This window comes from Aulostomus chinensis, chromosome 21, assembly GCF_037954235.1.
Source record: "Aulostomus chinensis isolate RoL2024-O1b breed Wild chromosome 21, RoL_Achi_v1.0, whole genome shotgun sequence".
NCBI classification, from domain to species: domain Eukaryota; kingdom Metazoa; phylum Chordata; class Actinopteri; order Syngnathiformes; family Aulostomidae; genus Aulostomus; species Aulostomus chinensis.
The window spans coordinates 11,921,358-11,938,691 of NC_141340.1; the positions used below are offsets into that span (position 1 = coordinate 11,921,358).

Here is a 17,334-nt window from a genome sequence, read left to right on the forward strand (position 1 = left end):
CTAATCGTGGACTTGCTTGGGGTAAGTCAACAGATGATTATCTTATAACTTCCAGCAGAAGGCTACTATCGGGATCAGACAAGAAAGAGCACACAGCTTAGTGCGTCAAACTGAGAATAAAATAATTGATAAATAATACTTTGCTTAATTCAATGCATTGTTTTGTTTTCTGCCAACTACACTGTCTAGTATGTGTGATTATAGTGACCAACTTGCTTCCAATTTTAAAGTTAAAAAATACATAATTGAAATTGTAATTTTTTATGTCTTTTATGATTGATTTTGAAAAAAGAATGGTTTTACCTATTAAGAGAACAAAAAGGTCAACATAAAAATTCTTCAAATGATTCAGGATGTAGCATCGATGAAGTGAGTTGCACCTGATCCGTTTGCGTCCATGGACGCAGAAATCCAGTGCGCGCACGTAGGCATCATTCGATGCGCGTCACCGTGGTTCAATTGAAGAAACCCCAGGCCGTGTAAAGCTACTAGCAACGACAGGAAGTGAGAGTTATCTTTCAAAATCAAGGTCTATCAATTCCGTGTTACAGAGTTATGTTTTTCATTTTTTATAAACAACACAGTAGTCTATGAATCTAGCTTTTAATTGAATTTTAGAGATATGTTTAACAGATGGCCTAATAGTGTGAAGTGAGAAATGTTTGTGACAATTTTGTCATGTCTTATATTGATTAATAGAGCAAATCTCCAGAGTTTTAAATCAACACACTGCTGTTAATGAGCAATATTAAAAACATGTTCATGATGATGAGAAGTACAACAGTTATTTCCATTCTATGACATAATACAAATGTAATAGGCTACTAATGCATAGATCATACTTTTAGCTTGGTATCTTTTAAAATTCAGTAGCATACAATTGTAGTTTATGTTTTCACATCAAGGGCTGAGCCCTGCTAATGACACATAATCGAATTCAATACTGAATGCAGATTTGGCTTTACTTCGCTTTATTTTGAAATTACTACCCGGAAATTGTGCATTGCTCATCCCCTCTGGTTTGATGCTGGTTGAAGCTGCCCTCTACAACGTTACCTCCGCGGTCCAACGGAGCAATCATGATCCTCAGCCCGCAGCGGTGGTGGCAGCAGCGGCGGTGGCAGCAGCAGCAACAGCAGCAGGAGTCCGGGCCTGGAGCAGCCTCCTCCGGCTCTGTCAGTGAGCCATGAGCATGCCACCGCTCGGTCCTCCTTGTCCCAGCTTGACCGACTCTCGCTCACCAGCAGGATGTATTTCAACCGGAGAGCCAAGAAGATCCACAGCGAGGGAGGTAAGATGAAAAACAACGTTAATCTGTCGCTTGTTTTGGATTCTGGCGAACCGTCTGTCAGTGTGAATTGGGGTTTATATCACTCCCAGGAACAGGCCTGTTAATACTGAGGGTGTTGCGGCCTGCACATAAACATGCGCATTTAATTGTCTAAGGCGTAATAATAACGCGGATAGGTGCGGACTGCATCATGCATGCGGGGTCGTGTCATCCTCGGCTCATTATCTGGCACCGGCTTGGGATGCAAGGACAAGCTTGGTACCATCTGCCCTGCACCGGCTGCCCTTCATAAGCGCTGCTGGACTGCAACGATTCGTATGGTGTCGTAACATCTCGAAAAGATAACCGCTCATTTAATTACGACGGAAAGGACGACCTTATGTGTGGCATGTTCTGTTGGCTATGGGCCATCAGTGGCTATTATATAATGATGCTGCATTGATACTTCTCTTCACGTGCTGACTTGTCCAAACACACTGGCAAGTCAATTGAATTAAGTTATTTTATATTCAAGTATCCAATCTTAGCCCATAAATCAGTTCAAGAACAGCCTAGTCCGACTTAAAAAAACACGTGACTCCTTCTGAGCCTTCACCTCACCTTAAAGCCATGCACATGTGCATATTAACACCATCATTGCTGTGTTTTTAAAGCAGCATTCATGACCCGCGGGGAATTTCACCATAGCAAACATCAGGTGATTCTTCTGGAGGACAGCGCCTCATCAACCTCAGCCCAGATTTGGCAGATGGTGATGTTTCAATGCAACATGGAATGGGATTATTTCACACATGGCATTGGATTGTCCTGGAAGAGAAGTGTTTGGCTCCAGGAGCTTCTAATAATGACTGGCACATATTGTAATTTGCTGTTGTGTGTGTGTGTGTGTGTGTGTGTGTGTGTGTGTGTGTGTGTGTGTGTGTGTGTGTGTGTGTGTGTGTGTGTTTTGCTGCATGCCTCTTGCAGCTTCCAGAAATAGAAAGCAGGGCATATTGTTAGAAGAGATGAGCGCCAACTGGGCCACACTGTCCTCCGGTCAGATGAGGTTCCCACGTATTTATATTAAAAAGGAACCACATATGATGTTCTGATCCTGTGGCTCCATTTTACTGGCGGGAGGCTCAGAGATTAAAAAAAAGGTTTTGTTTTGTTTTGTTTTTTTTTACACCATAATGACAAAGAAATTTACATTTTTTTCCACATCAGATCTGTATTTTTGCCACAGTGCCTGGGGTCGGGGCCAGGAGATCACTCAGTCACTGAGTGAGTCACTGAGTCAGTGGGGGACGACGACACACTAAATGATGGCACATTGTGATTGGATAATGTCAGAGATGATAAGCGCCACCCGGATAATGTCTTGGCCAGATGGTGGGGATGACAGGATGACAGACTGAGACGCTCCATGAACGCAAGAAAACTTTGTGTGCTGAGTTTGATGTCAGTCGCCAGATGATGTCTCGGGCAGAATGACGGTACGCAGATGCCCATCAGGATTCTGCCTGGGATAGCTTTGGATGCTCAGTGGCATCATCTGGGTGTCAGATCAAAGTCGGAACTGTTAGATTGCTGTCAAAGATCAAAGACAGAAATGTCAGATCAGAGTAGGAGAGTAGCGAGAGCGGATTTGTGACTTTACACAAGCCTTTGCTCCTCATTCCAGGAGCTAAACTGTCATGTTGTTACCAGATTTTTTTTAATCAATGAAACATAAAAATACACTGGGTTGTGCTTTAGATTAAACATGAGTGATATTTGAGTGAGAGTGGAGTATGTCAAAAGCCACACTAAAATGCATTCTTCTATGCAATTGTAACATAATATACATTTAACATTGACTAGTAGCTGTCAAGGGGCGGTATGGCTCACAGTTAGAGTGGATGTGTAGCAACTGAAAGGTTGCTGGTTGCTCACTTCCCCCCGTGAACCATGTTGAAGTGTCCTTGAGTGAGATACAGTCCCTTATTGCTCCTGATGGCGATGACTGGCCACCAGTTCAGGGTGAACCCCGCCTCTTGCCCAATGTCAGCTGGGATAGGCTCCAACCCCCCCACGACCCCTCGCGACCCTTAACTGATAAGGGGTATCGAAAATAGATGGATGGATGGATGGATGGATGGATGGATGGATGGATAGTAACTGTCGTAGTTTGTTTTTTAGGATGGGAGAAACATGCTTATAACAACAAGTGACCGGAAGTCATTTGACATTGTAGACACTGTTCTGCAGACCCATAACTATTTCTTGTTAAACACTGTGCAAAGTTAGCTTAGTGTATTAGCATAATCACACACTAATATTGCTTGAGTAGGGAGAGAGAGAAAGAAAAAGGAGAAACCTGTGTTGGAAACCCAAACGTTTTGTCTCATGTCCTGTTTGTCAGGTGTGGGTAACTTCACGGAGTAGACCACAGGGTGGCAATAGCAACATCACAGGGCAACATCCCCTGATCGACCTGAGGTGAGAGGCTCATTCTGGGCTCATTTTACCAACACATATGTGGAATATCTTCATGAAAGCCCTCAGAGAGAGCTGCGCAAATAATGTATGACTGTTAATAAGCTCACATGTGGCGTATTAGCTTGTTTATGCTGGCACACTGTCCAACTTCTATCCAAACCATGCCTGACAAATCTGGACTCAGGATGCTGAGTCAAGGGCTGTAAGCTAACGTAATTAGCCGGTGGAAGGCTAATTGCTATACAAACTACATCATTTACATTTTCTCACAAAAATACCAGAATCAAGCAGAGTATAAACATAGTATGTGTTCATAAAAGTGCCTCAAATAAATATATTTAGCATTTAAATCTAAGAATAATGTCTTATTGTTTTGGTTTTCTCTTCAGTAACGGAACACTTAGCAGTTCGCATCGCCACAGCACCTGACGTAGGCTGCTGAATGGTGAAATGGACACAGGGGCGGCATTAACATTGTTTCACAGCAGCCACACTGATATCCTGCCTACATTTTCTTTAATTTTTTTTTAAGAGGCATTTGATCCTCTCAAAATATCTAATAATCTTGACCTTTAATCACAGGGCCATCCAACAAATTCAATGATGCACTGCCTTCTGCACATAATTATGATTTTAATGTAATAATTCAGACTGTCATTCTAGGATGGCAGGTTTTAATTAACATTAAGTCTGTCAGGGAATGGGAATCAAATCGGGTGCCGCAGTCTTAAGCGTTGTTATACCTTAGAGTGGTATCAGATGTCTCACACCTCTTTTCTCACTGGTGAGTAACACCTACTGAGTATTTGACAGTCACTGAATCTGTTTATGAATATTATGCCATATTTAAAGAACTGGATGGAAATGGAGCAGTGTTTTATTATTAGCATCAGATAGTGTGTGTGTGTGTGTGTGTGTGTGTTCGTGTGTGTGCGTGCGCGCTCTCTCCCTCTTGGATTCTCCGTGGTGTCTGTCCTCTAATCTCTTGGGGCCTGACCCCTTGATTCTTTGCTCCAATTAGTGCTCTGCCCTGCTGATGACGACTACAGTTACCAATCTGTCACATTTACTTACACGCTAATATTTTTGTTGAAAATTCAGCAGGACAACAAATAGTGGTTGATAGAAAATAATTCTAGCTTGAAAACTCTCCTCAGAAAAAGGTATTCTGCATTAATGGCTCTTCACAAAGCTTAACAAACAGTGATAACATTGTGAGGAACAGTCCACATGTTAAGGAGGTCTAGTTTATGCTCTGTTCTACATGAGTCATGCTGTTCAACTGCCAACAATGCGTCTGTTTTGGAAAGATAATGACTGGTTGTCATGATAGGCGAGTTACTGAAGATGCCTCTTAGGAGATAGAGGGTTGCAGCAACAAGGTATTTATGTGAGCTGGACACAAGGGGGCACTCTTGGGCAAGTTACCTTCAGAAACAGGCATGACTTCCATGACTGTTGGATGCCCCGAGAGACAGTTACACATTTACAGTGTCTCGTGTGTGCGTTATGTGAATATTGACCTTTTGTCTTGTGTGTGTTGTTTTCTCCCGCCGCGACCTCTCTGGTGCCCACAGAGCAGTTAGTGTTGACCACCATTAGGCAGGAGTCATCTGAACTGCAGGACCCAAGCCTGGGTGCCGGCGCTACCATGCGCGCCCGTCTCACAGACAGGTTTGACAAAAGTGAGTTTGCTCGAATTAGACTGGATGACACCCCCTCCTTCTCCCCCAATATGTGCCCGGAGGCCCAAGGTGCATGTGGCAGGCCAGCTGCTAGGGGCAGTTGTCTGCCAACCCCCGGCCCTCAAGAGCTACAATGTCTAGAGGGACTCTGGTTCCTGTCTGAAACTGCTGTGGACCCCGAATACTGTGTAGCTCCTCGGGGCCTGGAGTGACGAATGCTGAGAAGGAGTTAACCCTCTCACTGCATGTGCTTGTAGGTAGTGGGGGTGAGCACTTGTATTCAGACAATTCTGATGAAGATGGATCAATATGCACTGGAGTCATGCTGTAGAGTCGATGCATGCATGTATGGACATGCCATGCCTAAAAGAGCATGCACATGAGCGCTGCTGCATGCATGTATGTGACTGTGGGCTGAGTGTGTCTGCATGTTGGTGCCCTGCATGTTTTGTGACAGCAAACATTCACTCGCGTGAGAGAGCGTGTGTATATGTGCATATACATGAGCATAATTTGTGCGCGTGTTGACGTCTCACCTGTAAGATTAGCGGTGCGTGGATTAGCAGTAGGTGAAGTTGCAGAGCAGACACAGAGGGGATTATCATGCTCACTCACTTGGTTTGTAAGAAGCTTTCTTGTTGTACTTCCTTCTTCGCTATGGTGGAAGATGGACCCGCTACCACAGACCAGGTCGACCGGGACCTTCGTATAGGGGCCTGCAGGCCAGCTAGGATACAAGGACGGCCATGGGGCGTCGGGGTCGCTCAGGCAGACGCCATTCCGTTGGTAATGCTTTCCTGACCACATGCTGGGATTGTTTGGTTTTACTAATAATAGTGAGGTGGTTGTCTTTAAGTTTTGCTGGAGCGCTTGCTGTAATAGACAAATTTGATCAATGTTTGACAGTTTTATTACTAAAGGCCAAGATGAAATATGCATCCTCTAATTTGCCATGTGCATTCAGTTTTACAGCACATCTTAATTGCTTTGACAGTACTTCAGCTAATAACATGAAGTATCTGTGTTGTATTGCAGGGGTGGGACTGCTTTGACAGCTGGGTATAATTTTAGCTCTACAACTACAACTGTTATGATCAGTAGCTATTTCCCTTTCTGACTCATTACATTTCTGAGCTGTCTGGAAGAATTAAATTTTTGCTACTTTAAACGCAATTTCTCACGCTAATGCACCCTTGAAGACACCGTGTAGCAGCTATGAGCCATGCCAAGGTTCTGGTGAAATATGCTCAGCCGTACTGAATAATGCAGATAAATTATGCAGCCTGTCTTTTTGCATTATTCAGTAGCCTGCCTAGCCTGCTTTTTAACAGTGAAAGTTGGACACCAGGCCAGTGCAGCGAAGGGTTCAGCCTCAAACACAGCCATGACGACATGTATGTTTGCCTGTCCTTCATCTAACTGTTGTGTAACATGTGTGACTAGATCACTCTTAGTGCAATTATTCCGTTCGATAGACTGGGAATTAGCATATTAAGCTTCTGTAGACAGTCGAGTGAAGATTGCTGGCTAAGTTTTTAAGCCTTGACAGCTAAATGGGTCGTTGGCAGTATCTCCCAGAAGGGTACAATCAGCGTGTTAATCGAAGGTGGATCCATCTACTTTTTTTTTTGAGGGGGGGGGGGGGGCATGGGTTATCAGCTACCTGTCCTAGCTCTGGCACTTAATGTGTAATTGACCTGGCTGTGCTTTGTTGGGGTTTGGCGCTGACTCATCATCGGTGCATCAGTAATGAGTGATGCGGGGTGCCTGTGCCTCTTCTCCACCAGAGATGAGTAACGGAGGCATTGATCCGCTCAGAAATGAATCAGAGCTGACTGCTGAGAAAGACATTATTGATCCGCTTTGAAAGGTAACGTGAAAGGCTGCAGGACATACCTGTTGTTCTGGAAGAAACTAGGATAGGAATAGAACCACGATTCCCAAACTGGGGAATGTGTTACCTGGGGTAGGCACAAGTACGTGAATAGCTACGCCAAAAATAGTATTCTCTAAAAATTCCACACAAATAAACAAAACTTTTATGTTTGTCATGCCTGCTCCTACTCCTCCTCTGACTGGCTCGAACCCGGATCGCTCTGCATGTAAAGAACACCCAGAACAAGCCAATCGAGGTGGAGTATAGGGCCGCAGGCGAGTCTTCTAGGGATGCAGAAAAAATGTTCTGAGGAAAAATGTAACACTCGAAAACGTGCAAAATATGGATGAATGGTAAAAATGATCACGCCCACACCCATGGGAGCAGCAACAGGCGCAGCAAAGCGGCTGATGGCAGTGTCCCAACTGTTGAAACCATCTGCTCCGGGACTTCCAGTACCATGTTTGACAAAGCTAGTGTTAATGCTAGCGGCAGTAGTCTTGCTAGCACCTTTTGTGGAGTTAAAGGAGGTAAAAGATGGGGGGTTGAATTTTTCAGGGAAAGTTTTAGAACTTCTGATATAGAAAATATGATTGACTGGTGAGAAAAGATGACATAATGTGCATTGCCCTACTCTCCCCCATGACCTAGCGTCATCCTTAATCATCTCCTGACAATCCTTCACTCTCTTGATTTACTTCCTCTTGCTAGCTGCACTGCGGGGTGATTTAGGATTGTGATACATAACTAAGCTTGGTTCAGAGATAATAGCCTGGTCAGAGATCGAGAGATGAGAGATACGCTGCTTTTTATCGTTTGGCTCTGATAGACTTTGACTCTTGACCCTTTGTGAAGAAACGTAATGGTTTGGAGTAGCAGCTGGAGGTTTGACAGACGCTTAAGGTTTGACACTTCTTTCACTAAGAGATAGCTGCAATGAAATATGATTGAAAAATGGGAATATTTGTCTAATAATGCAAAATAACTACACTTCAAATGCAAATACAGTAATCAGATGTAAACGCACAGGCCTTCAGCTGGTGTCATTTCCTCATTTCCTCGCCTATTCTCCCTAAAGAAGTTTGAGTGGAATATAATGACACTAAGCTAACTCTGGTTTTTGATGAGGGATGGCGGGATGAAGGAGGGATGACAAGGATCTTTCATCTATTTTATAGTCTGTTCGGTAGGTGCAGAAGTAAACGAGAGGAAGAAAGACACCCGCACACTGTCAGCGTTTGTTCAGTAGAAAAGTGTTTAATAAACACACATTGTTACAGACAGTGACCTTTTTTAGGTGAGTGTCCTTGACTTAAAGACTTTTTTCCATGTGCAGATAGTGGGTGAGTGTCTCTCCTTCACTATTTTGTTGTGGAAATGTAGCAGAAATCGTATTTCAGGACTGTGGAAACACAATCTGCTAAACCCTGCAAGTACTTATTGTTTTCTAAATTATTCATACAACCAGCCTTCTGTCTTCACTTACAGCCACATACACACACACACACACGCACACACACACACAATGCACTGATCCCACAATATCAAAAGTGTAATCCTTCTTCAGTATATTTTAAATAAATAGGTGCTTACATGACAATTTTTGGCATACTATAGGAATATAGGAATAGCAAGTGAGCTCAAAGGACTCTTGTGGAAGGATAAGAATATTAGAGCTGCAACTAATAATTATTGGCCGAGGAATTCTGGTTATTTTCACAATTAATCAATTAGTCTTATTATAAAACTGCCAAGAAAATTGGAAATATGCTCAACACAATTTCCCAAAGCCCAGGGTGACCTCCTCAAATGGTTTATTTTGTCCTTCCAACACAGTAGTGGAAAGTATTTTCTCTCAAGCACTGTATTTGGAGTATCTCTACTTTAAGAAAGTATTTGTGGATATGGGGGGGGGGGGGGGGGGGGTCATCGCTCATCCATTCCATTTATAGGAAGCCATCAGTACTTTGAAGAGAATGTTTTGCATAGAAAAACCTGATGATGATGGTGATGATGTGGCTTGAATTTAAAGTCTGCAAACGTCAAAAGGACATAATCAACTGGAAAACACACACACACACACACACACACACACACAGAGCGCTTTAACTTGACCTTTAGAGGTCAATAGTGCCATTATTGAACGCTCCCAAGCACCTCAGTTCACAAATATAAATGTAAATGAAAAATGTGTACTATTTACTTCTTCTTCTTTTTATAATTAAATCAAACACTTTTTTTACTCAAGTTGAATGGGAACTTCACTCCTGTGCTATTTTATCTGGGTAATTCTACTTTTAGGTAAAGGACCTGTACTTCTTCTGACCAGATGAAGTTTTTGTACTTTCAAAGTTTGAAGCTGAAAACTCAGACACAGTCAGAGCAGCACAACAAAGACACACACAATTTCACCACACCCTGAGAAGTTCCAGACATGAACATAGGCACTGAAACATCACATCGAGTTTGTGTTTTTACTTTGGTAGCTTTTTGAATGACGTTACTTTAATTTGGGTACTACCACTAGTATTGTGAAGTGATACCACATACAGTGGTATCAATACCTCAGTAAAGAAACATAATACGTCTCCCACTACTCTTTAATAGTCTGAAAGCATCTTTGATGTTTTGTTTTGTTCTTCCTGGAGTAAAAGCTAAATGATTCCACTGTCATCAAAACAGTATTTTCAACTAATTGATTAGTTCTTAGGTGTAGTGTTTGGGAGAGATTATTAGCGTAGATGTACCGTTTTGTAGTAACAGAAGTACTTAATGACACGCTATCATAGTAAAATTTGGGAAGTACTTCAAAGATGTGAAGAGAGACCTGTCAGTGGTGATCTCCTGAAGGATGGCTCCTGCCTCCGGCATGTCATTCGACCCGTCTGAGCTTATCGGTCGTCTGGCCCTTTAAAAGCGGAGCCCCGGCTTGGCCCCCCCGCAGCACCAAAGGCGCTCCATATGGCTTCCTCTCGTTGTCTGGGCTGGCAGCAGCGCGCCGTTTGGCGTCAATTTGGAAGGAGGAGATTGTGATAATCGCACCGGAGAAAAGGCTTCCCGAGGCGGCAAGTGGCCAGATGACACCACGGCGGAGCGTGAGGGGCCAGAATCTTTCACCGGCTCCGGGAGCTTCAGCGAAGCCGAGAGAGGAGAGAGGAGGCTCGGGCGCGCTGCTGCATCTGTCCTCGCCCAGGTCTGCTACTTCTGCTGCTGTTAACGGTTACTACCATACATAGACCACCGGGCGGGCGCACTCGAGGATGACAAACGTCTTGCCCCTGGTGCTCACGCGGGAGGGGTGAACCATCGGAGATCACGACGCTGTCGAACGGTCGAAGGTGACAAAGCCAAGGCGGGCGGGGGAGGTAGAGAGCCGGCAGTTGCATCCTCTCCTGTCACTTTTTTAGGGAGGGGGATCATTTGAGCCTTATAACGGCAGTCATGTCCTCCTGTGTGTGTTGCATGTGGACACGTGCTGATAAAACAGACAAACCCGGTGTGTTTGTTCGCCATTGTGCATCCCTCAGCACATCCATTATACGCGGGGGTCCCGTGGGCGTCGCGAAACGCGCGCGTATGCATTGACTGTATCAATAATACTGAAAGACAAGGGTTGGGGGGGGGGGGGGGGCGGTAAACGTCATTGAATCGACCCCGCCGCTTCAGCACACATCAGCATACAGTAGCCTCTGGTACTCATCGGTTGCTTTTGAACTGTAAACCACGTCTCCCGTCTATGTCTCTGTCTCTGCCTCCCTCCTCCTCACCACCTCCTCCTCCTCCTCCTCCTCCTCCTCCTCTTCTTCTCCCTTCTGTCTCCCACTCGCACTCACCCAGCCTCGCCTCTCTCTCATCAATCCAACGGTGCAGGACCTGCTTGCTCGTCCGCCGGTTACCGCAAGGCAGATGATGAGATGTCCGGGACCACTTCCCAGGCAGATCCCGTAGACGCCACGGCGCGGACGGTGCTGCTCAACCGGCCACAGAACACCAAGTTTTGCGACAACCATGTCAGGTAGGAGGTCACTCTTTACCGTGATGTGTTTGTGTGTGTGTGTGTGTGTGTGTGTGTGTGTCTTGTGCACAAACTTGTGTTTTGTTTTGTTTTGCACACCAGGATAATTGAAAGAAAGAGAATGTGGGCGAATAACAACAATAATATAAGTTTAATTGAATACGTGAAGTTTGTCTAATTTCTTAGAAAATGGAAAAAAAAAAAACAGACTTATGAAACTTGTTGACAGCTGATTTGTGTTTGTACAGGTTGATCTAATTTTGGACTGCAGTCTATCCCAGAGTGCAGGGGGAGTTGAAAGCGATTTTAAAAGCGATTACACCATCAGAGTTGATATTTAGTCACAATGGCTTTTACACTCCTGTCACTGGGTTGAAGGTCGAGTGTAGGACCTGTTTTATGTGTTCTTCTACCTGCTACTTGTAGACTTTTTGAGGTTATGTTAAACATTTCCTGAAATAACTTAAATAGGCTTTTGGTTGGTTTGGTTGACTCGGGTTTTAAAAGCAAACCTCCATTGATAAGGCCTTGTAATAACTCACTTATTAAGTGATTATTTGCAGTTCTGCTGCGGTCCCAAAGGGTGAAGCAAGCATGTGAGTGTGTGTGTGACTGCAGTTGAAAATTGCACGTCCGACACAGCCTAACGTGACATAATCAATATATGCTCATGAATATTTAAAGCTCTCAAAAGTAAGAACCCCACCAGCACTGTTGTCTACATGTAGGGAAAAACCCTGTCTGGGGTGATTCCTTTGATTTTGGTCAAAGATAGTCGGTGTGGTCCTCTGATCTGTGGAGAAGCTGACGGCAAATCGAACACAACGGTCACACCTGATCACCGTTACACTTATTGTATCGTGGCCCCTGTTGGCTCAGCAGCACATGGGAGTTAAATTTGTCCTTCCATGTGTTATATAATCACAGCTGCATGATTCAAGCATGCAACACTGAGCCAAACAGTATTTACTGTAAATGTCATTTGTGTCTTGTCTTCATCTTTTGTTATTCATGTGTCCTGTCACCCACAGAGCGCTCTGTGAAAGGAGGCCTTGTCATTTAGATGTTCACTGGTCTGCAATCATTTCCAGAAGATTCAATATCATGTTTAAAAGATCTAATTCCAGCTCTGCTAATGAGATTAATGTAGAAGCTCTCCTGCTCATCTGATTGGATAACGTGTGATGCTCTGCCCCTGCTGCATCCTGATTGGAGAGTCAGGAGCGCTCTGGCTAGGGGGTGTGACCACAGGTTCCCCAGAGCCCCTGAAACTCTTTTCTTTATGCTTTAAAGGTTCAGTAGCTGTATTGATTTGTTTCCTGAGATTAAAGCCTTGGAGCTTTTATCTCTACACTCAACCCCCCCCCCCCCGCCGCGTCCTCCACGTCTATATTTCACCGTCCCTGCAGTTGTTTTTACACAACCTGAGCATAAGTGCCTCTTTCCTGCACGCACACATGCATCAAAGTTACCAGCATTCCCATTAAATTCCGACATGAGATTTTCATTACAATCAACAAAGTACCTGTCCTTAATTTTTGTCACTCCAAGCACTTGCTGGCTGCTCTTGGACTTAAATAACTTCAAGCCTTTAATGCAGGAAGAACAGCTGCTTAGTTTTATGAAAACACAACCAAGCCAAACAGCAGCAGGACAGCATCACTCCTGCAGCTAACAGCTGTTAACACCAGAGAGTCGGACATCTATAGTATGAGAAATAACACAGCCAGATGTCCTCCACCACCTTTTTTCTCTGATCTGGTGGAAACATGTTGGTGTGTGGAGTCGTTACTGCTCGTCTTTGATTACTGGATGAAGGTAGATGGATCTGCTGGCTCATACAGGAAGTAGCGATCACTCATGTACAGAGTAAAAAAAAAAAAAATCACTGGAGTATTGCAAGCACTGATACACACAATTAAAATATGACCACACGTCTCTGGAGAGCCGTTACCCTCTCGCAAAATGCTTTTGTTGCTGCGCTTTGGGCCTGAGAGACCGTTGCTTAATTTAGTCGATGCTCGACAGTATTTAGTAGGGATGAGTGAGTGGTACGGGTCAAGTTTGAAAACCTTTTTTGGCATACACGCCTTTATTTAACAGTAAACAGACAGGAAACAAGGGGGGGGGGTGACATGCAGCAAAGGACCACCGACTGAGATCCGAACCGGGGTCAGCTGCATAGGTGGCATACGCTCTAGCCACTCGACCACCTGAGAGAGTCAAAACCTTTTTAACCCCCCCCCTCCCCCCCACACACACAACCCTTAACAGATAAGCAGTATAGAAAATGGATGGATGGAGATGGCTGGGATGATGATTTGCGGTTATTAAATTCTCAGGGGATTATATTTAATATTTCAGGTCATTTATATCATTTTGAGTAGTAAAATGTATTCTCTTATAATATCCTGCCTCTATAAAATATCTTTGTCACGAGTGTTAGATAACCATAATTTAAGATATCCTTGTAAACAAAACAACAACAAATATGTATATCATCTGATACATTGATGTCAACATTGGTTTAACCCAGAACATCGTGACCTCATACTTTCTGTATCAGTCAGGTCGTACTACAAATATTTCAGACCAATCACATTTCACCTAACTGTGTGTTGGGCTTGAACTTATTGCAGCTGTCATGTCACATGGTCTTTATAGTTTTCTCTCTCATTCAGACGTGCTCACAGGTATTGGAATTTGGAATTGATTGTGAATCAATGTTCTTTAGCACTGATGTAATTAAGTTGATAAAATAAAAGTACAGTTTGGTCCCAAACCTTCATATATACAATGAGGGTTTTTTTTGTTTTTTGTTTTGGAAGCATAGTGATAGTTAAAACTTGAAATGATGATATTTCTACCATGGTTTTAACCAGCTCCTCTCTACTCTCAGGGATCTAGACAAGTGTCCATGTCCAGCATGGAACAAACACACTGCTGCTTTACTCTTTTGTTTTTGTGTGAGAGGTAGACAGAAAAGGGCTTGTGGCTTTACCTCAGAACAGTGTGATAGAGGATGCACTTATGGACGGACACACACACACACACACACACATAAATGTCCATTAAACAAAAATCATTGCAGAAGCTCTTACTTTCACTCAGGCCACACAGAGAAAAAAGGGCAGGTTCTCTTTGGAAGGTTGACTTGATTTATTTTTAGCTTCTAAAAGCTCTTACGGTAGCACCTAGCTATAATCGATACAGTTATCTGATCAATGCAGTTGATTGGCACACGAGTTGAGATGGCCAAGCCCTCTTATACATATTTTCTGTGGTGTTGGGTCTAAATATAGGTTGTTGGATTGAAAGTTTTGGTGTATTTATAGCTCGTGCATTCTTCCCTGGGAACAGTTGAGTGTTTTGAATAGTTTGAAGTGCTGCGATGTTTCAAACTCAAACAGACTCATTACAGCCATTACGATCATTTTGGTTGAATCATTACCATACTTGGTGCATTAACTGTAGATTTCCTCCCGCAGTAATGTGATGTTACTTTATTGATGTCTTCCTTGGTAGTACAACAAAGTATGGGGTCCTCACCTTTCTGCCCCGCTTCCTGTACGAGCAGATCAGGCGGGCTGCGAACGCCTTCTTCCTCTTCATCGCACTCATGCAGGTATCCCTCACACACACACACACACACACACACACACACACACACACACAAAGCTGTTAGCGCATTGTTTATATTTGAAGGATTACAGTTTGGTACAGGAAATTCTTTGATGAAGATCTAGTTCATGGTTTTGGTGTAATCCTGCTGAAAGAACTACTGGTTACACTTGTATGATCTTCTTTCTGGCATCAAACTGACAAAATGAAGAATAGCTTAAGAGCTGAAAGAGGGGTTTTCAGGGGGGAGGGAGGTGATATAGTATTTAGAGTTGTCAGCATATAATGGCTTGGGTATATCATCTTATTTGTGTGTATTTGTTTTATATTTTTATGTGAAAAGCCAATAAAGGCTGTTAAAGAAAACACTTGTAGAGTTAATTTGGTAAAAAAAAATTGCTAATATGGGCTGACGCAGACTAACCCTATTAATACGTCTTCATTTTATCACATTAAATTCTTGCTCCAGGCTTTGTGTTTCGCTTGAAAAGTATTTATGCAACCTAATACAGTAACCAGCGTCTAAACAGCGTTTCTTGACATCTACCATCGATGATTTCTGAGTGCCGCCTCTCTTGCGTTTCATCAGCAAATCCCTGATGTATCACCGACCGGTCGCTACACCACGCTGGTCCCTCTGATCTTCATCCTCACCGTGGCTGGAATCAAAGAGATCATAGAGGATTACGTGAGTCCCTCCAAAACACCACCATCACCACCCCCCTGCAGTACTGCACAGAACTTGCTGTCACCATCTTAATCTAAATTGAATGTATCTTTTTATTTACAGAAAAGGCATAAAGCAGACAACACAGTCAATAAGAAGAAGACAACAGGTATTGGCTGCGTGTGTGTGTTTGTGCGCACGCACTATTAATGTGCATCAGCTGTCTCTTTGCGTTTCCATGACTGTGCTTGTGTCTGTTGGTTTTGTTTTCCTTTCATGGCAGAGTGAATGGCTCTTGTCCATCACTCACTATAGCATCGGCCACAAAAGTTTGGTCTGTATGAATACTGTATGAGAGCTTCTCTATAGGCTGACTGAGTGACGGCTGTGTTGTCCCTGTGCTCTCTCAGTGCTGCGCAGCGGAGCCTGGCAAACCATCATCTGGAAACAGGTAACGCAGACGTCACCTCGGTCTCTCTCCCTCATTTCGTCTGCAATGTCATTTTCTCTCTTGTTCTAAATCCAGCTCTACATTCCACATTAGCATTAGCACATATTAGAGCATTGAATGGAATATATCTAAAATTAGATAATAAATAGTAGTATTATTACCTTCTTGTAAAATGTATTTTTGTCATTTTATTCTGTTTAACTTAAAGTGATACTTCACCCAAAAGGTGTAACTTGCCTGCAAGTAGTTTGGTTTCTTGTACTCACAAAGACCAGCTTTTTCTCCCTCCCTGCATGACTTCTCTGTGACTTTAGAAGTCACAGAACAATCGGCACATATTATTAGCTTGATGCGAATGGAGACCAGCTACTAACGACACCAAAAACATCACTTTACAAACTCTCAAACCTATCATCCAGTTTAATCCACGTTTTCCTCCATATGCTCAGTAATCATATAAGCTAAAAAGAAGGGGGGTGGGGACTTTAGTTGGTTCTGTGAAATCAGGATGGATGTATTAAAGGTGGCGCTTCTCCATCGGCAGGAGTGCAGAATCTCAGGGTAAAATGGTCTCTCCTCTCATAAAATCAATTGTCAGCTAGGTTTTTCTGTGTCTCTAAGCTTTGGATGCCACATAAAGTAAATTAAAACAAGAAAAACAGTCCGATCGATAAGGGCCTGACAATAATAACATTGTAATGAATTAACGCAAGAGGATTCAGTGTATTCTCTCATGGAATCTGCAACTATTTCCTTGACTGTTCCTCCTGAACACATTCAGTAATTTTCTTTATGCCCCCTAGCAGCGTGCTCTCCGGTCTTGCAGGTCAAATCAAATCCGAGTCCTCGTTAATATGACCGACAACAGTGCATAGCAGGAATTCAGCCCCTTGTTACAGGGTCAGAACAGGTGAAGGAATTTGCTCCAGCTGCTTTCAAGAGCCTTTCCCTCTGTAAATTAAGAACATTGGCTGTCAGTATGACAAATATTGCTTATGTCATAAACTCAATGCACCGTGAGTCTGGATTTCCTCGAACCAAGTTATAAATCACTTTTGGTGGCAGTATTTTCCCCTTGTATTTTTGGACAAGGGCAACAAGATCGATGTGTGTTAAGGCATCACTAAGAAGGAGCTGAGCGGAGCAGCCGTGCAGCAGTCAACGTGTGTTGGGGAGCTTATCGCCGCTCGAAAAAACAAGTTTATACCTTCAGAACCAGGAGCCTGCTTTCCTAGACCTGAGTTCCTGATGTTATCCTGATGTGGGAG

At 43.5% G+C, this 17,334-nt stretch overlaps 1 protein-coding gene across 12 annotated transcripts in view; it reads left to right on the forward strand.

Annotated features, from left to right (window-relative positions):
• The first annotated feature begins 1,011 nt into the window (after window positions 1-1,011).
• atp8a2 (ATPase phospholipid transporting 8A2) overlaps window positions 1,012-17,334 on the forward strand; it is a 56,387-nt gene continuing 40,064 nt past the window's right edge. For 4 of the 12 annotated variants that reach the window (XM_086190695.1, XM_086190696.1, XM_086190698.1 and 1 more), the window contains exons 1-7: window positions 1,012-1,291; window positions 5,329-5,436; window positions 11,150-11,327; window positions 14,853-14,952; window positions 15,538-15,636; window positions 15,739-15,784; window positions 16,026-16,066. In XM_086190695.1, coding sequence (XP_086046821.1) covers window positions 1,249-1,291; window positions 5,329-5,436; window positions 11,150-11,327; window positions 14,853-14,952; window positions 15,538-15,636; window positions 15,739-15,784; window positions 16,026-16,066 — 615 coding nt within the window. In that variant the 5' untranslated portion in view covers window positions 1,012-1,248. Of the gene's footprint in view, window positions 1,292-3,680; window positions 3,752-4,520; window positions 4,536-5,328; window positions 5,437-6,015; window positions 6,223-9,265; window positions 10,506-11,149; window positions 11,328-14,852; window positions 14,953-15,537; window positions 15,637-15,738; window positions 15,785-16,025; window positions 16,067-17,334 lie in introns of those variants that run through there. The other 8 variants (XM_086190697.1, XM_086190700.1, XM_086190702.1 and 5 more) reach the window with 8 other exon arrangements.